At 45.4% G+C, this 20,915-nt stretch overlaps 2 protein-coding genes, 1 non-coding gene and 1 pseudogene across 3 annotated transcripts; 2 read left to right on the top strand and 2 right to left on the bottom strand.

The window, feature by feature from the left end:
- Window positions 1–253: 253 nt before the first annotated feature.
- On the bottom strand, window positions 254–2,605 carry LOC120676261 (annotated as a pseudogene).
- A 1,950-nt stretch (window positions 2,606–4,555) lies between these two features.
- Window positions 4,556–4,628, bottom strand: TRNAK-CUU. Its single transcript has one exon. It is a non-coding gene; the product is annotated as a tRNA-Lys (tRNA).
- A 69-nt stretch (window positions 4,629–4,697) lies between these two features.
- LOC120673642 (golgin-84-like) lies at window positions 4,698–10,620 on the top strand. Its single transcript, XM_039954589.1, has 21 exons — window positions 4,698–4,864; window positions 5,162–5,242; window positions 5,330–5,379; window positions 5,476–6,111; window positions 6,220–6,282; window positions 6,376–6,453; window positions 6,560–6,763; window positions 7,380–7,436; window positions 7,520–7,594; window positions 7,683–7,754; window positions 8,305–8,367; window positions 8,462–8,560; window positions 8,773–8,850; window positions 9,000–9,068; window positions 9,205–9,252; window positions 9,342–9,437; window positions 9,532–9,608; window positions 9,762–9,807; window positions 9,911–10,009; window positions 10,100–10,144; window positions 10,264–10,620. The coding sequence occupies exons 1-21, from the start codon at window positions 4,837–4,839 to the stop codon at window positions 10,324–10,326; spliced, it is 2,127 nt and encodes a 708-aa protein (XP_039810523.1). The 5' UTR covers window positions 4,698–4,836; the 3' UTR covers window positions 10,327–10,620.
- Window positions 10,621–15,510: 4,890 nt separating this feature from the next.
- On the top strand, window positions 15,511–20,209 carry LOC120673322 (casein kinase 1-like protein HD16). The gene is made up of 16 exons (XM_039954104.1): window positions 15,511–16,093; window positions 16,333–16,446; window positions 16,544–16,617; window positions 16,724–16,793; window positions 16,883–16,938; window positions 17,014–17,085; window positions 17,186–17,280; window positions 17,407–17,473; window positions 18,007–18,136; window positions 18,217–18,435; window positions 18,515–18,657; window positions 18,768–18,942; window positions 19,076–19,166; window positions 19,249–19,406; window positions 19,511–19,699; window positions 19,777–20,209. The coding sequence occupies exons 1-16, from the start codon at window positions 15,779–15,781 to the stop codon at window positions 19,834–19,836; spliced, it is 2,028 nt and encodes a 675-aa protein (XP_039810038.1). The 5' UTR covers window positions 15,511–15,778; the 3' UTR covers window positions 19,837–20,209.
- The last annotated feature ends 706 nt before the right edge of the window (window positions 20,210–20,915 follow it).

The following is a 20,915-nucleotide window of genomic DNA, read 5'->3' as shown; positions in this document are numbered from 1 at the left end:
CTTCGTTGCCGGTTGCGGGCTCTTGCCCGGCGGCAGCTTCGTCTTGCAGAGGTGTCGTCGTCGTTGTCGTGTCTGTCGAAGTGGTAGTAGCGTCTCCCTTATTCTTCGCCGCCATGTGGTGTGGCGTGGTGTGTCGAACCGACGGGTGGGCGCCAAACTGTTGGTGGAGAGTGCCTCCAAAATGGACAAACACCACAACAGTGAGGTAAGAGCGCACCAGTCGAAGAGAACAACTCCAATTCAGAAACAGGGCTTCGCACAGTAAGAAGGATTCTCTCTGTCTTCCAATCCCCCCATCAATATACAGGGGTCGGTATTTATAGGTGACGGTTCACCTACCACCCTCCGTTATTACACAATAATGCCCCCTAACAACTATATTCCCAAAATATTTCCGGGGTACAACCGTATTTTTACATCCTTTGGTAAATTACATCCGAACCTCTTCTGACTATTGGGCCCATTACAGCCCATTGGGCCCAGACTCGCTCATCACCATTTGGTGAACAAGATTCCCTTCGCGGCTTCCGAAGCGCTTACTCTCCGATGCCTTCCTTTGCTGGTCTTCAACTTCGCAATCTGCGCCCTGGTCTTCGCCGTAGGCGCCTTGGTCTTCGCCTCTCTTCGCTTATCTTTGCCTTCGCCTTTGTCGCCTCGGTCTTTGCCGTATGCGCCTTGGTCTTCGCCACTATTCGCTTATCTTCGTCTTCGCCTTTGGCGCCTCGGTCTTCGCCGTAGGCACCTTGGTCTTCGTCACTCTTCGCCCGAAGCTTGAGGCCCTTCGACTGCTCGGCTTGCCGAGCCGGCAGAAGACCTTGTCGTTGCATTCAAATTGCGCGCGGGCCTTCGGTCGATGGCCGAAGGTGGCGCCCCCAACAGTTAGGGTGTTGGGGAAGTTGCACGGCCGGCGGGCACGGCAGGCGTAGGCGTACCGGTACCTCTTGCCGAGGTAGGCGGGGTTGATGCTGCACATGTTGATTCCCCGGCCGTGCTCCTCCGGGTCCAGCGTCGTGTCGAGCTCGCCGAACGGGCTGCCGTCCAGCGGTATCCTGAACCGACCCACCCTGCCGGCGGCGCGCGGCACATCGTCGTCAGGAAACTGTTACTCTCGAGAAGGCAGGAGGTGTTGACGCATCGGCTGCCACAATGTGACAACCATATGTGTATGTACATCGTGTGGTACCTGGCGTCTGGCAGCACGTCCTGGTCCCTGAACGATCTCAGCCTGTGGAGGACAAGCGTCTCGATGATGGCGGGATCGCCGTAGTGCTCGCAGCAGTCTACGACGACCGCGGCAGCCGGGCCGTCGTCCTCGCCTCTCTCTTCGTACGCGTTGATGTAATGGATCGCCAGGAACGGCGGCACCTCGACGCTCGCCACCTATACTTCAAGGCACGAGCTAGCTAGCTTACCGTCTTCCCGGTGGACCTGCACATGACGTGCATGTAGCTGCCGGACGCCGGGAGCCACTCGAAGGCGTAGTACGGGGCGGGCTCGCACTTGATCAGGCTGCTGGCCGAGTACCGGAGCGGCATCTCCGGCACGACGACGTAGTTCTCCGTGACGGCGAACGAGTGCATCCACCCCGGGGTCGGCCCCCCGCGGCAGTCCACTCTGCCAATCACCTCCCTCTCGTCGCTCCCGGCCGCCATCCGGACGACGAGGTGGCCCGGGCGGGCGAGATCGGGGAGCACCGTCAGGAGCTCGGACTCGGTCATGATCGGGTGCGCGGACTGGATCATCATCATCGTGCCGCCGAGGCCGTCGGCGTACCTGAGCTTGCCGACCGTGGCGAGCGTCTCCGGGTCGACCAGGACGGAGCTCTTGGTGGTCTCGGTGAGGCACAGCACCCGGCCGTCCCCGAGCGGCAGCACGGCGCTGTTGGGGTTGTCCGTGAGCGCCGCGCCGCTGAGGATCCCGACGGCGTTGCCCACGCGGTCCAGCAGGCTCCCGGGCTTGGGGCACTGCGAGAACTCGCGCAGGACGGGGGCGCCTCTCGCCACGGCGGACACGTACGCGTCCGACTCGATCTGCCGGTGCGCGCCCGTGGCGCGGCCCTGCCGGAAGGAGACGCGGACGAGCGTGGCGTAGCCGTCGAACAGGTGGTGGAACGCGCCGCCGCCGCCGCCCACGTCCCACAGCCCCCGGCCCGTTCCTCAGGTACGTGCCGCTCTGCCGCGCACACATGAACGGCAGCAGGGTGGGCTTAGGTGTAAGCACGCGAACGAATCGAGAAGGCGTTGTTACCGGCGGAGTGGGAGTTGTACCGTACCAGCCAGTCAGGGAGGCGTCCTTCGACGGGCAGCTCGCCCTCCCACCGCTCCTGCCGGACGCTGGCCCACGCGGAGAGCTCCGTGCCGCCGTCTCGTGCTGCTGCGGCCTCCTGCGGCCGCGTGGTCGCCTTCACGGGGCGTGCGGGGTTGCGCCGTGCCGTTGCCGTTGCCGGCACGGAGTTGGTCTGCCGGGAGCGAGGGGAGGAGAGGAGTGGGCATGTACTAGGAGCGGCGCAGAGCGTGAGGAGACGGGCCGCGGCCGCCATGGTTGTCGCCTTGGCCGTAGAGCTGCTTGCTATCTGATGATCGTGTTAGATATGGATGGTGTCGCACGGCTGCTACGGGGGTTGGCGGTATATATGCACATCGTGATCTCTGAAACAGCCTGCCGATGGCATCTTTCACTCATGTTGGCGCCCGCGGCGGTCACCCAGCGTCGCCACGACAGCATTTTTCATTTTGTGCGCCGTTTGCTTTCTTGGTTGTTTCCTGCGTGTGCTGCATGCATGCGTGAGCGTTCTGCTCCAGCGGCAGCGAGGCTGCGCGCGGTAGCAAAGAGGAATTCAGGAGACGCGCACCTGCTTTCCCTTTGCTGGAGGAAAAAAGCTTGGGGGGTCAATCATTGGTCTGATTGTTCCTATTAGTGGGAATGTATTTGTAACTGAAAAAAAAAATCCTATTTACCTTCCTAAACTGTGGCATGAGTTTATATTTCCACTCTGAACTTGAAAATTGGGTATTTTGGCTCCTCAGACTCGCGATACTGAACAAATGGCCTACTTAAGTGGTTTTCTTTCTTTTCTTTTATATTTGTTTTAGATAAATCTTCGAGAAATTATAGTAAATCAAGTAAAAATCATAAAATAGAAAATCCAATGTTGTTGGACACCACATGAGTATATCTATGTAGTCCAATTATGGTAAAATTTTATGTTGGGCTAATAATTATATTCTTGAACTGTAGTGAAACTTTCATGCTTATTGAATCATGTAAAGTCTGATATAGTATTAACTCTTGAATCTATAACTCAGGCATACGTAATCTATTGAGCATGAAATTTTTACTACAACTTAATCATATAATGATTAGACTACCATAAAAATTTCACCATAATCAAGCCAAGAAAAATGTAGATACAAATTAATTATAGAAAATATATATCTAAAAGTAAAAAATTACTAAATTATATCATATCATATGTTCACTGCATAGATCTACTCATGTGAAGTCCATGTTCTATTATATATTTTTTGTTATTTACTACAATTTCTCAAAGATTTATACAAAATAAATATAAAAGGAAAAGGAAAACAACTAAGAGAAACCACTCAAGGAAGTCATTTGTCCGATATCACGAGTCTGAGGATCCAAAATACCCGATTTTCGAGTTCAGAGTGGAAACGTAACTCGACCTATATTTAACGGAGGTAAATATAACTTTTTTCCTTTCTAATAAATTTTTACATCGACTAGCTCACTAATGCATAGTCCATTCTCCGTAAAAAAAGAGAGGAGGAATACGGCCCTCTTAGTCCATGTGAACCTGACACATATCAAGAAGCCCACAGACAATCTCCTTGTCTTGTCAGGGCAGATCTTGAAGTTGGTTGTCAGGCTGAAGCTGTTTCAGCTCTTCGCTAATGTTAGGAGTCATGTGCGTAGGTGCATTGCGTTTCGCCGTAGAAGGAGATCCACGATCACTGCACTTGAGCCGCTCCGGTGCTGTTCGTTTTCTACCTCGCGATAGGGGGGGGGGGGGGGGGGGGGGGGGGGGGGGGGGGCAGCCGAGATGATGGCGGCAGTGGGTTGGGGGAGGCCGTATCCTACTGCGGGAGTCGTCGGAGACGAAGACAAGCGGCATGGGGGGCGAACTCCTCTTGGACCGGGAGTGGGTCTTGTGATGCCACTGATCGCTCTCGCATATGCGGCTCTGGATTGCTCCACCAGCTCTTGGGCTCGAAACCTAGCAGCGTTAACATCTGCCAAAAATAAAATCAGATTCGAGTTTACAAATGAGGTTCATATTACACTGAGCAAAAGCTTGACCATTATAATGTTACAATTTACGATCAAGATGACAAAGGATAAAGCAGGCCCATGCTTCTATACAGTACGCTCGGTAACGCTTTTTTTACATTCTCCTCCGTGATTGTACGGGTTAACAGGGGTTCAATAATTTTTGAAGTATACTCGTTCGCACTCACAAAAAGGAGAATCAGCAAGCCAAAGTAAGAGAAGGCAGAAGATGAAAAGAGTACGCTAACGAGAAAAAAAAATCGAACGCCCACCGTGGGGCTCGAACCCACGACCACAAGGTTAAGAGCCTTGCGCTCTACCGACTGAGCTAGACGGGCTTGTATATTTAGGTCATGGTAGAATGTTACTTATTACTAATAGAACTGACCGGTTGGTCCGGGCGAACCTTACCCCGCCACGCTACCAACCATGGCGACACCTTAGAACCCCACTGCCGCGGCCGGAGATCTCACACCGGCCAATTCATCGAGCTCGCTCGCCGTCACACTGCGCCACCAGCGGGCTACCCGCCAACTCCCTCCCGCCATGGCCTCCTGGCTCAAGGTCGCCGAAGGTACGCACCCCCTCGACCTCTCATGCCCTCTCTCGCCGCGCACCCAGATCCACCCCTCCTCGCCGGCGAAGATCTGCCGTCCCCCTCCCCCATCCCACAACTCTCGTACTATCCCAACACTGATTAATTTGTAAGACTAGGATTAGCTCCTTACGATTTGGCTTTATTAGTGTGCTCTGTTTGATCATTCTGGTGTGCCCAATTTCAACCAACTGAACCCATCACTGTCTCATTGCCTGCTTGATTACGCTGTAAATGTTTGCAATGGAATTTAAAAGTTGTGTTCATTTGCAATAGACTTGCTCGAAGTCGTCGACCGGAGGGCCAAGATTGTGGCAACTGAGTTGTCGGATGAGCAGTCTACCTCTCAACCTTCAGGTAGCGTGCCTTCTTGGTTTATACGGTGCACGTTTAGCCATTTGGCGGGTGGTCTAATCTGTATTCGTCTAATGTTTGTTTGTGAAGGATCAAATAGCCAAGAAGTGGATGGGAAGAAGGGAAAACCGAGGGAGAAGGTCGCTACTTAATATCCTTCTTGAGCATAGCTTGTTTCTTTACACATTACAACATTGGACTCACTGTTCAGGCTTTGCTGTAAATTTGTATTGCAGGGTCCATTGAAGCTCACGCCTGCTGATGGTGGTAATAAGACAAGTGCTCAGAGGGAAAGGAAAAGTAGGCAACCGCCACGAGAGCGGATGAAGATTGAGAAGATCAGGCCTTCAGCACCAGCAGATTCAGCAAGTGTTGATACCAGTGCTAGTGAACCTGAAATTGCTCCAGTTGATGTTAAGGTAATGAATAATGAGAATACATTGGAGAAAGGAGAGAACGCTACTGATGATCTTAAGACTAATGGGGCTGGGACTGTTGCTGATAATGTGGTTGAAGTCCAGCCGATGAAGATAAACTCTGAGGATGCAGCTCCCACTGTGGATGCTGTTGCACGTTCCAGAAATTCAGAGATCGCTGTCGAGAGCTCTTCTTCAGTTCCAGATGAAAAAAGTGAGTCAAGCAGTAGTAACCAGACTGCTGAGACTGGTCCAGTGGTTAATTTGGAGGGGAGAGACTCAGCTGTGGCTGTTATCCAGGACAGGAATATGTCTGAGTTGTCAAATACAGAAGGTACTGTCAAACTGCAAGAATCAAAGAAAGAGAATGTTTCAGATTCACCAGAAAGCATAGAAAATCAACAAGGACAGAAATCGGATTCAGTTTCGGCCAAAGAACAAGACCAACTTGAGGAGGTACGTTGCAGCATCAGAATCACAGTGACCAAAATGTTCTGATTGATATGTGAATATGTTCACTTGTTCCTTTCCCACAATACATTTTGTTCTGTTTATCATTGGCAGGCTCAAGGATTGTTAAAAAGTGCTGTTAAGACTGGGCAATCAAAAGAAGCTAGGTTAGCTCGGGTAAGGATCAGCATAAGCTCAGTTGCCTCACTATGTAATCTATGTTGGCTAGATCTGTGTTAAGTTGTTTGTTTGTTTTCAACCTACCAATAGGTTTGTGCTGGACTTTCATCCCGCCTCCAGGAGTATAAGTCTGAAAACGCACAGCTGGAGGAACTTCTTGTTCAAGAGGTCCAATTGCCCGCACACTTTATTCTGATTTTTTTCTATTTATCTCCAACCAATTGCATGCTGATTCTTTTCTTCTAATATACATCAATGTTATACAACATGCCAGAGAGAGAAGTCTAGCTCATATGAGGTTCACATAAAGCAACTACAGCAAGAATTATCAATGTCCAGAGTAGAAGGTTCAAGAGCTGAGTCGAATATGGTTGATGCTTTGACTGCAAAAAACGCAGAGATTGAATCTCTTGTTAAATCATTGGACTCTTGGAAGAAAAGAGCAGCAGCTTCAGAAGAAAAGCTAGCTTCTTTAGAGGTTTCATCTTACATTAGTCTCTTTTCATTATTTCTTCTATAAGCATAATATTGCGAGTGTACTAAGGCCTAAGGAAACTAGATAGTAGCTTGTCATCCTATGATGAGTGGTACATGCTTCTGTAAATACATTTCAACACTTCATTTACTTGTGGCTTTAATATTTTTTATTGGTTGACATGTGCTGGTAAAGAGGGTGCCGTCTCTCAGATTTGATATTCTTGTCCTGATAATATGGTTGCTTTGACATGTTGGCACACGTACAGTCCAGATAAAAACCCAAGTCGAGTGCCCGTACCGTACCCTAATTGAGTAGAGGAGCTATAAACCTGGAATGGTCTTCTACACTACTATTGCTTGATTCTGAAATGTGTATCGATTATGATTTATATCTGGTGTCATTGGAAACTTTTTACTAGTTCGAAAATAATGCCACTTTTTCATTATGTGACGCTGCTTGCTACATTCTCACTTCTGAAGCAATATAGCTGTATGAGTAGCTATGAGCATTTTTTATTTTAATCCTCAATTAGTAAAAATTAATATCATTTAAAAGATAGATATTAATCTTAAAAAATATAATTTTTTTAATATAACCATGCTGTCTGTTGAACCAGGAAGATATGGATGGTCTCAAGAGGAATCGTGAACTTACTGAAACCAGGGTCATCCAGGTTAGTAAGGCAAAGATGGTTTCTGTCACAGTCCCCATGATGCTGATCAGATACATAACCTCCAAACACACTGTTTAAATTAGGCTTTACGGGAGGAACTTGCTACTGCAGAGCGTAGGGCTGAAGAAGAGCGCATTGCACATAATGCCACAAAAATGGTAATTTGTCCATGTTCAGTCTTTCCAGCACTTCATATTCGCCATTGTTACTTGTGTTATATTCTAATCACTTTCTGTTACAATACAGGCTGCTGTCGAGAGAGAAGTAGAATTAGAACATCGAGCTGTTGAGGCATCAAATGCTCTTGCTAGAATCCAGGTAATTTTACGAGGTACAACTATCCTTATGATCTTTGTTGCAAGGATGCGAGAGTTATGGAGCCAACTATTCAGATACTATCGGATAGTAGCACCTTGGTGCTAAGCAAATGTTTGGTTCTTGTTAAGGTTTCGTGCCATATTTATTCACAATATAACAACGAAAGGTCATCCTGGTTCTGTTAATCTTCAAGAACTTGTAAGATTAAAATTCTTGGCATGCTGTCCTGTTCAGGTGCTATTATGCTTTGTTTTCTTATGCAATATTAACACTTGGATCCTCATAGCTATTTGAACGTTGGAAACATAAATTCAAATTTAGATTTCAGAGGTTTATACTTGAAGCATCAACATGAGTACAATAAGAGGCGTAATCTTGGTAAAATTCATGTAACTGATCAACTTCAATGCTCCTATTCAGTATTTCCTAATTGTTATGCATATCCTACTTCCAATGTTGCATGCAGATCTCAGTTTTAGTGCTTCTAGCTAATTTTTAATATAATTGGCGATCCTCTAATACTGATCTTAACTCGTCTTTTGTCATCCAGAGAGCTGCTGACCAAAGCTCATCAAGAGCACTGGAATTGGAGCACAAGGTGTCTGTGCTTGAGGTAAATTTTGTTCCATTTTGTGTTTTGTATATGACACTTTGACGTCATAGCTGTTCCATTATCCTAGTTACTAATGATATTCTGGTTATTTCAGGTTGAATGTGCTTCGTTGCAACAAGAACTTCAGGAAATGGAAGCTCGTAATCGCCGTGCGCAGAAAAAGCCTTCAGAAGAAGCTAATCAAGTTCTTCAGGTGAAAATAAAGAATCATCTTATTCTTTCAGGACTTAAAATTGTTTGTACATCATGCCTTTGATGTGGAATGCCTCTTGTTTACACAAGGTCTTAAGATCAGGTTTCTAGTGTTTCTAAAAGTAACCCCTGCTTGCATGCATGTATATTGCTTTGGAAAGAAAAAAAAATGATATGACATGGTGTTTGTATCTTTTACTTTTGTGAAAACAGATGCAAGCATGGCAGGAAGAAGTTGAGCGTGCACGCCAAAGCCAACGAGATGCAGAGACAAAGATATCATCCTTGGAGGTGACAGTAATTTCATAAGCTAACTAAAAAGATTCAGTATTTCATTCAGCTAGAATTCTCAAACTTTATTTAACATAAACATTGATATGCTAATCAATTTGCTATGGATATTGTTTTGTATTTATGCATTGCAAATTTTCATGATGCAGGCTGAGTTGCAGAAGATGAGAGTTGAAATGGCTGGAATGAGAAGAGATGCAGAGCATTATTCTAGACAGGTGAAATAGTTATTACTTTGCTGGGCCCTAACCAAGTCATTCAGATTTTGGTTATTAAATATCTTATTAAGCTAATAATCGTTTGCTACTACCATACCATTCTAGCACTTACTTTTGTGGACGTTTCTTGCTATAGGAGCATGTTGAGCTAGAGAAGAGATATCGTGAGCTAACTGACTTGCTGGTATGCAATCAGCCTGTCTGTTTCTTCTATATATCCTTGGCTTTCAACAATTGAGAAGTAACTTGATTCTGCATGCATCCTTTTTCCAGTACCACAAACAAACACAATTGGAATCCATGGCCAGTGAAAAGGCTGCATTGGAGTTCCAACTGGAGAAATCATTGAAACAATTCCATGAAGTGCAGGTTGATAATTTATGCTCCTGCTGTTGCTGTTTTGCCAGACCATTTTACTGAAATTCTTATATTGTTGCCATTATGAATGCCCACCATTTGATAGATCGAAGCAGAAAGGAGCAAATCAACTCGTAGATCAGCATCGTCGTGGGAAGAAGATACTGATATCAAGGCATTAGAGTATGTTAACTGTTGCGCTTTTTACAATGCATGAAAGTTGCGTTTTCTGTTATCATTCTTGTATTTCATGAGAATTGAGGATATGCAGTATTAAATGTTTGCATATATTTGCGAATTCAAGCAATATTAGACAATTAACTATGGGTATTGTAGGCCTCTTCCTCTTCATCATCGCCACATGGCAACAGCAAATCAGCAGGTAGATATAACCAGTGTAAATTGGAAGGTCTACACCCTTTTAAATTGATGGGGAATGAGCCATCAATATTCACATCTATTTCTATGCATATTCTTTGTTCCAGCTACAAAAGGCTGCGAAGCTTCTAGATACAGGGGCTGTCCGTGCAACAAGATTTTTGTGGCGACATCCTGTTGCTCGAGTCAGCCTGCTATTCTATCTGGCAAGAACAGCACAACTTCAGTTTCATATGTGTTTGCCCTTTAATCAAATTAAGACTGCTTACTGACTAAATCTGTTATGCCTGCACCAGGTGTTTGTGCATTTGTTCTTGATGCACTTGCTGCACCGCCTTCAGGTACTCAACCATGCTGTCGCATATTCTCATCCTGGGTGTTTTGGGCTATATTAATGTAATAATGTGCATGTTAACCTCTAACTGAATTTTGTTGGTCACAATGTTTCTGAATGTCGCAGGACTTTGCATCCAGAGAAGGAACATCCGGCATGGGGGATCTGGCCAATGCTAACCTGCCATAGGCTCTGAGCTATGTGCACTTCCTCCTTCCTGCCGATCCAGGCAATCCTCCCTGATTCTAGCTCCACACGCTTGAGTTTCCCTGGTTGGACTTGGATGCGGTATTAACCCCCCAACATTTCATTCTTTTAATTTTCTACCCCTTTTCCATCTTTTGTAAAGTAGTAGTATTGGCCATGGGCAATATAATCCATTCTTTTACACTTTTAACATTGGGGATTCTGAAAGAGTATGTACCAGCTTGTATCACACCTTGACATAATATACCACCCAACCCACTTGAGCCAATTCCTGTACTCTCGAGCAAACTGTTGACCATTCTGAAATCTGGAGGGTTTCTTTCCTCGATGCAATGCAATCAGTCCCTGTTTTGAAAGCGGACACTTCACTCGCAGACCATGCTGGAGTTCCTGTACTCTGAATGAGCCTTGTGTCTGAAGAATACCGGTGCATTATTTGCAAGCTCTCGGTGTGCAGTGCGTCAAGCAGCGCGATTCAAATCGCAGGGCCAGCCAGGGGATGTGCCGCGCTGTGCATTGCTGGGGTACATGCTCCACTGTACCGGTTGGTAGGAGGGCGTTGGGCACGCGTCCCTTCCGGCTGGTCCCGGAGGCCGCGCACCGGCACCGCGTCGGGTAGCGAGGTGGCATGTGAGGACCGAGGAGACGGCGTTCGGAGGAGACGACGTGGGTGGAGGTGGTTTGGACGACCAGGGCCAGCCGGCCAGACGGTCGTCGACTCGTCGTCGTAGCTGCTCTAGCCTCTAGGCACGGGACGGCAGTCCCGCCGTTAGCTTCCTGGTGCCTGCCCTTTTCCACTTCGCGCTCCCAATTCCCAAATGCAAAAGTCCGGGAGCCCATCCGCGTCCCGCGCCGCGCCATCGCGCGCGTCCTTCGGCGGGAGCGCGAACCGCGCGAAGCAGCGCGCAAAAAAGAAAATGAATGTGCCGAGGCGGAAACCATCCGCCGCGCCCCGCGCGGGTCGCTGCGGTTATGTCAGGCAGCTAGTCCAAAATTTGGGAACTCCCCAGTCCCAGCAGCACCACCAGACACCGCACGGGAAACAGGCGGTATGGAAGAAAAAAAAAAGAATTCGTTCGTATCTGCTGTGTGTACACGTGAGTTTACCACGAAGCGGTAGCCTGTAGACATTTCGCCTCTGCTAATTTGGACCACGGTCGACACCGGTTTTCTTTATCTTTGCTTTTACTGAAGGTGCAATCCTTCTAAATTTTGGGGTGAGGTGTTAATAATTATGGTCGTGTTGTTATGTATGGTTATGTGGTTATATTTGAGATATCGCAAGATATACTACTGTATCTAGATCTAGACTATTCATTATTCGGATGCATGTAGGAGTTGTAAAATATCATCGATTTTCATTGCTTTTTTTTGTATGTTGTTGTTTGTATTCAAACATCTAGTATGCACTTAATGGATTTAAAATGTGAGGAACCGCTCAAATTATCCCGATTAAATCAGGTTATCATCCATTGATCAATCTCAATTTAAGCGAGATAATCCCGGTAGTCCCCGGTATGCGCCTTAAGCAACGCCTAGGATCAACTCGCATACCGTTTGTTCACGTCATAGCAACCATCACAAGGATACATATGAGAGCAAAATTTTAAACTTTTCATTACAAGTCTTATTTATCTTACAAAGCTCATGACTTTAACTAAACATAAGCAACTATATATGAGGGTTTTTAGCAATTAAAGAGTTTTTTTACACCTAAGATGTATCATAGGTCTAGGTGGATAACCTACCATGTTTTTCTTAAGATTCAGAGCCTAAACACAGTGGATATTTAGAGAGTATTAGGTAGCAATAGTGATGTCCTTGCCCATAAGACACCACTTGCATAAGCTTTGAGCGAGTTCCATCGTCCATCCACTTTGCCGGCTCCGGCAGGATGAACGTGGCGGTCACTCCTTAGGAGAGAACCTGCGAAACAACTTAACGGCAGCACCGTAAGTATATTTCGTACTTGTAGAATTTATCCATAATACTATATATTTGGTGGATGCAAGAGGCTAGTCAAGTTTTAACATTGATATATAAAAATGCGAGCATAGTTGTCAAGTGAATAAGCAAAAGACATGGCATCTAATAATTCTATATCAAGCACCAATACAATTTGCACAAGTAAAGTGATCATGTAATCATGAGCTTAATCTTCCATAAGCCCTTCACGAAACTCTACGTTAAAGTCAAAGTACAAGAGCGTGCTCAATGTCCAAGAGCGCGGCTATTGCAATAGATTATGAACCCTGCAGGGGTGTACAACTTTTCCCACACGACACGAGACCATAGGCTATACGACCCGTCGATCCGTAAGCAATGATTCACGTGTCAACCGTTCGCATATCCATCCCCAACGCTGAGACGAACGGCCAGGATGGACAGGTGCAACGGAACCGCCGACTACACCCCATCACAAATCGCGCCGAATCCACTCAGTGAAGGGTGTGCGTATGGTACTGAGCTTACCATCCCATTATAAAGCATGTGGCTTGTACGAAAAAATGCTCAAGTATCAAAGCGATGACGCGTCGGTCCTTAACCAACTCAAACAAGTCTAAACCATTTGGATTCCACTTCCAAGATGGCCCTACCACACTTGCTCAAGTCTCGATCCATCATTCATATCTTGCTCATGTTTTAATCTTTCTCATCTACTCAAGTATTTTTAAGCAAACACCCTATAGCTCACGAGTGATGGTGACCTTGCCATCTCTCGACTTCTACCCCAAGCTAAGCATGACTAAGCAAATTAATTCGAGAAGTCTAAGCATACATACTTTACCTAGTATAAGTTGTTCTAGAGGTAAAAGGGAAAACATGCCAAGTGAGTTCTACACAAATCACATGAACTAGATAGAGTTAAGCCCATGCACAAGTAATAATTTATAATAGCAAATCAAGATTCAAAAGTAAGGTTTGAGATACATAGGTGTCTGCCTTGGTACTCCGCAACCGCGACACTCCGGAACGTCATCCCCTAAGAAAGTAGAAAATACATGAATTAGAAAGGATGCCAATGCATATGCTTATGATGAGTTAGAAAAGATGCCACGAATGATTGCTATGAGATGTATATGATATGAGAAGCATAATTTATTAGTGCAAAACCATGATAAAAGAGGCTAAATACATAATATATATGGGGATCAAGTATAATTAAAAGCAGTGGGATTAAATGACTATCAAAGGGCCATATTATAGGGATTCCCGGACACTCCAGACAGTCAACCCCGGATAGTCCGCGTTTCAGCCCCGGATAGTTCGTACCTCCCGGATTTTTCTACAGTAATTCCGGACTTTCCGGCAGCTCGACGTATGAACCTTGAAACGTCCATTCCCGGTGATTCCGACCTTGGTTTGGGGTGGAGTTTGTTTCTAAAGGTTCGTAGGAATGTGGAGAGTCTATTTTGAGAGCTAAATCCAACATGCATTAGGATTTGAGAGCTCTAGGTCATTAATGGTGAAGGTGCTCTAACGGCTTCAACCTAGGGCAATGGGGATGGAACGGGGGAGAGGATGGACTTACCGGTGGCGAGTGCAACGCTTGCAAGGTCTTGAAGATGGTGGTGAGGGCTTGGTGCAGCTCGAGCTCGTTCTCCTTGCTTGAAACTTGAGGATGATGGAGGAAGAGCTTGGGGAAGCTCCAAGCTCCAAGGAAGAAGATGAAGCCGAGGTGGAGCAGCTCGCCGGCGTCGATCTCCGGCGTCCTCCGGTGAAGCTCTGGCGAGGTGGAGGTGCTTAATGGTGGGGGAGAGGTGAGAGCCCCTCCATGGCTTGGGGTAGAGAGAGAGGTGTGCTGAATGAATGAGGGTGAGAGAGAGGGCAGGGTGTCCTGGTGTTATGGAGCTCGGGCTGACGTGTGGGGCCCGTGGGGGCATGTGGCAGTCATGTAATATGTGTTTGACACATATTTAACTTGCAATACCCGGATACTCCGGGCGTCGGTTTCGGATAGTCCGGACCGAGAAGTTAATATGAGAAAACTTCTTTCTTTTCTCCAATCTTCAAAATTGATCTTCCGATCTCCAAAAATTCCACCAATTTTTGTGTTGATACTAGAAATCAAGAGCAAACCCATTTTGTTTGGAATTGGTAGAAAAACTATTGTAGATTTGAAATGAAAATTCTTCCCGGAATGCTATTTCTAGGTTTTCGGCTAAGCTGTTTGGCTTCAAGATGGTTTCCTAAAATCTGGGAAAAATCACATAAATTAAAGTTTTTGAAAGTAGTATTTTATCAAAATAATTCCCAACACAAGTCATATAATGAAAATGCAAGTTGCTTCCCAAAGCATGAGTTCAAAATACATTAATAATTCAAAATTAAATTTAGATGCATTCAAATTAAGCACAAAATCTTTATGAATGCTTAACAAAAGCTCATGATGCAATGCTTAACATGATAATTATATTTGGGTCGTTACATAAAATATCCTTGTGAGTTTCATAGTCACGTGTGACATGCAAACATAAAGTCGGACACACTATTTGTCGTTGCGATGTTATAGATATGTAATAGATAGTCAAAACTTGCAATCTATTGTCGTTTTACTTGTACTCAAACATGTATTACACACTAAATAGTTTTTAGATCTCTTTGTTGTTCATGATATTATGATGATCAATTAAAACTTGTACTCGGCAATGTTGGGCATATATTAAAACTATACAATTTGCATTTATGGTTTACCTCTTCTAATTTCATATCTCATGGCTACTGTCAGCCTGTTCGGCTGCCTAGAATTGGCTGGGGAAGCTGCTGGTGAAGCTAGGCAACGAGCTCACGCTACATCCAGCCAGCCAGCCAGCGGTTGCAGCCCAGCCGAACAAGCTGTGTTACGATGGACTTCGAGCACCTTCTATCTACAATAGTGAAATACCAAGTTCCAACCAAGACAATCATTAATGTTCGTGAAGAAAATAATCGATCACTCTATTTCTATTTCCTGACAACAATATATCAATGAGTAGGTAAGATGTTGTGACAGTCGTTACTATTACGCGTTGGCGTCGAACTGCCGTGGGTTCTCATGTGACGGTGAAAACAGGAGGTGTAGCCTCTGGCGTCGTCGGAGCAAATGACTGTCCCACACGCGGTCGCACGCGCAGCGGTGGCAAATCCTTTCCTTCCGCATAACGAACTCGCTCCCGGTCCCGGGCCTCCCGGCTCCCCTCCCTCTCCCTCTCTCGTGTCTCCAGCAGCAGCACCACCGCCTGCCTCCGCCTCCACATTCCCCATCCCCACCACATCACACATCTGCCCCCCACACCAACCCGAACCCTAGCCAGCGTCCCGGTCGCGGTGCCAGCCACCGCGCGCCGCAGCGTCGGTCTCCCCCCTCCTCAGCTTCAGAGCTTCTCCACGAGATCGGCGGCGGAATCTCAGGAGGTGGTGGCGGCGGCGGGCCCCTGGGGCTCCATGGCTGAGGATGCCTGTGCTGCGTAGCGCGGCGCGGAGGGCCCGAGAGGCGCAGGGGAGTCCGGCGGCGGCGGCGGGAGCTCCGGAGGCGGCAGCACCGGCACCGGTGCCACCGCCAGCAGACACGAGGCGGAGGGCGACGAGGGCCGCCGCAAGAACGGAAGAGAGGGAGCGGGAGGAGATCAGGCCCGCGGAGGTCGTCGCGGGGGAAGGCGGCGGCGACGGAGACGAGGGGGAGCGTGGGATGGGTGACCCGGACAGCGGGGGGCGCAGCGCCGACAAGCTGGTAGCCGATGACGAGGGCGGCCCTCCTGTCCCTGACACGGTGAGCTGTGTCTACGGTTTTTAATTATGCATGCTGCGGATTCTGTTGAGCTCTGATATGGTACTCCTTAGATGATTCCGAGAAATGAATTTTTGGTTCAGCTGGTAAAGCGTCCGTTGGTGTGGGCAATCTGTTCGATGCTTTTCCTGCCCAAAGGCGTTACCTTGTACTTTGCTTTCAATTGTTTGATTTCCAAATGATTTCGGTTTAATCCTTGCCTGTGTGCTCTATAAATACAGGTCCAGGTGGGCAATTCACCAAAGTATAGAGTGGACAGAAAGCTTGGGAAAGGAGGTTTTGGCCAAGTATATGTTGGCCACCGCATGTCAGCTACTGGTCCTGGTGCAGTTGAGGTAATAGGGGATTTTCCTTTTTACCAATTGATTTGGGAATCTGGAATCTTGGGGTTGTCTTAGCACTGGGATTTAATTGTCATCTTTTCTATCCTAGGTGGCATTGAAGTTTGAGCATAGGACCAGTAAAGGATGTAACTATGCCCCTCCTTATGAGTGGGCAGTCTACAAGTAAGTGGGTCTATGATCTTATGTTCTGGGTGTGAGGTGCAAGTTTTTCTGGGATTTGCTTAAGGCACAGGTAGCTGATCAGCTTTCATGGTTATTGCATGTTTAGTGCCGTTGGTGGCATTCATGGGGTTCCTCGAGTCCACTACAAAGGACGCCAAGGGGAGTTCTATGTTATGGTATGGAACTTAGTTTGGATTGTTAGAGTATTAACTTCTTTCTTTCTGATTATTTTGAGATGCTAGTTAACTTGGTCTTAAAAGTGCAGGTTATGGATATGCTTGGACCCAGTCTATGGGATGTTTGGAATAATAACTCTCACACGTGAGTCATAGTTTTTGAGTCAAAATATTGTGTTGGCTTTTAGTTTACCTATAATATCATTTCTTTGTTACGCAGAATGTCAGTTGAGATGGTTGCTTGCATCGCTATTGAAGCTATCTCCATACTTGAGAAAATGCATTCAAAAGGGTCGGCACCACTAATTATTCTTTCCTCATAGCATCTTATTCTTCATTAATTTGTTTCTTCTTCTGCCAAAGTTTAAAAATAAAAATGTTTGCAATTTCAGGTATGTTCATGGGGATGTCAAACCAGAAAATTTCTTGCTAGGGACTGCAGGGACACCTGAAGAAAAAAAACTCTTCCTTGTTGATCTTGGATTAGGTAAGTTAATTTTCTTGTTATTGATCAACCAACAGCTTGACAATGATGTGAATTGAGCTGTTATGTATGTAGACGACAGATTAAGGAGTGGGAATAATTTCTTATTCTTTGATCTTCTGATGGCAGCTACGAAGTGGAAGGACAGTGCGACAGGACTCCATGTTGACTACGATCAACGACCTGATGTTTTCAGGTGACAATATGAAGCCTTTATTAATTATGATAAGCATGCCTTACATTGACCCTTGCTCTTGAATGATGATGTCGATTATCCCGTCACATTTCCTGTCCAGTGATGGTTTGCTGTCTCCCAAAAATCCTGGATCTAGCCATTACATCAGAAAAATGACCACACTTGTTTCAGCCAACCATTATTATATTCCCATTTGGTATTTTCTCTGTGCATGGATTTGTGCATGTTTCCTTAGCCTTATAGAATCACTATAGTTTTTACTCTTCTTCAACAGCATTGCCACAACAAATTCACCTATCCCATTCGCTAGTGGCTAAAAGGTCCTGATTTGCATGCCTGTAAATAACCTTGTAGTCACTGGACATGGAATCATTCACTTAGTCTCTTTTCAGATACAAAATTAAACGTGCTATCAGTGACAAGTAATTCTGTGGTGCTTTTGCGGTTTTGCCTCTCATATTTACTTTTACTTACAGCTGGATCAACTGAAGGGATGCAGCAGTCTTATTACTATGTTATTGCTGCTATTTCAGGGGAACAGTTCGCTATGCTAGTGTTCATGCACATCTTGGGAGAACAGGTAGCAGGAGAGATGATTTAGAATCTCTAGCATATACACTAGTCTTTCTTCTACGAGGACGTCTACCTTGGCAAGGTTATCAGGTAAACTGTGGGCCGTCCAGTCCAGTTGTATTGATTTGAGCGATGTACATGTGTACCTGATTTTTCTTTTGCATCTCCAGGGTGAAAACAAAGGCTTCCTTGTCTGCAAGAAGAAAATGGCCACATCTCCAGAATCTCTCTGTTGCTTCTGCCCACAACCCTTCAGGGAGTTTGTAGAGTATGTGGTCAACTTGAAGTTTGACGAGGAACCCAACTATGCAAAGTATGTGTCGCTTTTTGATAGTGTAGTGGGCCCAAACCCAGATATCAGGCCACTTAACACTGATGGTGCTCAGAAGGTAAGTTCATGTTTTGCAATCTGGCATTTCAAAACACATTACTTCGGTTGCATCTAATCTCCCTTGGAACTCTCTAAAGCTTATACATCAAGTTGGCCAAAAGAGAGGGCGTTTATTGATAGAGGAAGAGGCAGATGAACAACCAAAGAAGAAGATCAGGATGGGAATGCCCGCAACACAGTGGATAAGTGTTTATAATGCTAGGCGGCCTATGAAACAAAGGTAGACTCGTACAACGCCCTAAGTTTATTTAATGGCTAACACTATCATGTGTCTTAGTGGATCAGCAAAACTAATGTAGCATATTCACTCAATCACTCTGGGTATTGCAGGTACCATTACAATGTTGCAGATTCAAGGCTTGTACAGCATATTGAAAAAGGGAATGAAGATGGCCTCTTTATCAGTTGCATAACATCTTGCTCCAATCTCTGGGCTCTAATCATGGATGCTGGCACTGGATTCAGTTCTCAAGTTTATGAGCTTACACCGCATTTCCTTCACAAAGTGAGTGACCTACACCTTGTTTCATTCTAGCTTGAAACTTTTACAAAGTAACCACTTTGTTTATCAGGTAGAGTTACTAGGTAAAGTGTTCTCTAAATTGCTAAATCTAATGGTTGATTTTTTTTATACGAAGGAATGGATAATGGACCAGTGGGAGAGGAACTACTATATAACTGCACTTGCTGGAGCAAACAATGGCAGCTCCCTGGTAGTGATGTCTAAAGGTAAAGTAGCTAAAGCCTGCAGTAGTAAAGCCCCTTTCTTACTCCAGAAATATTCTTTTAACTACTCGGTAAATTTACCCAGGCACAACGTATACTCAACAGTCTTACAAAGTTAGTGATACTTTTCCCTACAAATGGATAAACAAGAAATGGCGAGATGGTTTCTATGTTACTTCCATGGCAACTGCTGGAAGTAGATGGGCAGTTGTCATGTCTCGTAATGCAGGTTTTTCTGAGCAGGTAGCAGTTCTTTTTCACTCCACCTGTCCCTCTGCATTTATTTTTTACACTTGGGTTTGAATTTTTTATATTGATCTCTTGGTTTGTATGCAATTAATTTCCAGGTTGTTGAACTGGACTTCTTGTATCCCAGTGAGGGAATTCATAAGAGGTGGGGCTATGGTTACCGGATAACCGCGACTGCTGCAACTTGGGATCAGGCTGCATTTGTTTTAAGTGTGCCAAGGAGACGGCCTACTGATGAAACCCAAGAGACATTGAGGACGTCTGCGTTTCCTAGTCAACACGTTAAGGTTAATGAGCCTCTTGTATCTCATTCAGTAATTGCAACTCTCTCTTGGTTCTGATAAACGGTACTGTTTCGTTGCAGGAGAAATGGTCCAAGAATCTCTACCTAGCATCAGTATGCTATGGGCGTACTGTATCCTAGGAATCTTTTCGCGCGGTTTGGAGCCATTTTGTGCCGAGTCCTGTCGGCGTATTCTTTTGGTCTAGCTAGCTCAGTGTAGCAGCTCCTATGTGCGGTCTAGTTCTGAATGCGACTCAGCCTTACCCTGACCGTTGTTGCGCGGCTCATTGTTCCCGATTATAGAGTAGCATGTACAGTAGTAAATGTTTTTTTTAGTTCGTGTTAGTTGTTAATTTAGCCAACTATTAGCTGTAGTGTAAGGCTAGCCAGATATGTACACCTGACCAGTTTGGTCACCGACTGCCCGGAGTGAAAATGCAAATATGACTGTCTTTATTCATACTGTTCTGTTCGGTTGTACTCCCTTCGTTCAAATTATAAGTCATTTCAAGAATCTTGGAGGATCAAAAGTTTTCAAGTTTGATCAAATTTATACAACAAGATAATAACTATAATAACATTTACGATACCAATTAAGTATCATTAGATTCTTTGTTAGATATATTTTTATAGTATATCTATTTGATGTCGTAAATCTTTGTATTTTTCTTTATAATTGTAGTCAAACTTTGAGATGATTTGACTCTTCAAGATTTTTAGAATGACTTATAATGTGGAACGGAGGGAGTATGCTTTTTTTTGGCAGTGATAAAAGTTTCTTGACCCATTCAATGTCCTCCCTGTTATGGTTTCCATATTCCTGCCCCTTTGGGAACAGTCTACCTATATCAAGATAATCTTACAGTTTCTAAGAACATGAAAATACACAAATGTTTAATTTAACGTAAATGTTGCTTAGTTATTTTTTAAATAGAGTTGACGTCATTTACCTAATGTATAATGACCTCTGACGGGTCAAAATAATAAGAGAGCATGTATTTTGTCCACCGTACAGATTGGATATTGATTTTCTTACTAGTATTGCTCATATGGTACTTCAGCCTATAATTTTTCCCTTCGTAGCCGCATATCCTTTTTACATCATAGAAAAAATTTGAAGCCGAAATCATATTTACTGTGCACGTAAGTACGCCACACATATGTACCAAACCAAATTTTGCAAGAAAATGCTGTCCATAACGGATGAACACCCTTGTACC

This window comes from Panicum virgatum, chromosome 5N (assembly GCF_016808335.1).
Source record: "Panicum virgatum strain AP13 chromosome 5N, P.virgatum_v5, whole genome shotgun sequence".
Lineage (NCBI taxonomy): Eukaryota > Viridiplantae > Streptophyta > Magnoliopsida > Poales > Poaceae > Panicum > Panicum virgatum.
This window is presented reverse-complemented; position numbering and strand designations above follow the sequence as displayed.

Coding starts and splice junctions, on each gene's coding strand:
- LOC120673642 (XM_039954589.1), top strand. CDS start 4,837: ATGGCCTCCTGGCTCAAGGTCGCCGAAG. Junction 4,865..5,161: donor CTGGCTCAAGGTCGCCGAAG/GTACGCACCCCC, acceptor CATTTGCAATAG/ACTTGCTCGAAGTCGTCGAC. Junction 6,454..6,559: donor AGGAACTTCTTGTTCAAGAG/GTCCAATTGCCC, acceptor ACAACATGCCAG/AGAGAGAAGTCTAGCTCATA.
- LOC120673322 (XM_039954104.1), top strand. CDS start 15,779: ATGCCTGTGCTGCGTAGCGCGGCGCGGAGGGCCCGAGAGGCGCAGGGG. Junction 18,137..18,216: donor TACCTTGGCAAGGTTATCAG/GTAAACTGTGGG, acceptor TTGCATCTCCAG/GGTGAAAACAAAGGCTTCCT. Junction 18,436..18,514: donor ACACTGATGGTGCTCAGAAG/GTAAGTTCATGT, acceptor AACTCTCTAAAG/CTTATACATCAAGTTGGCCA.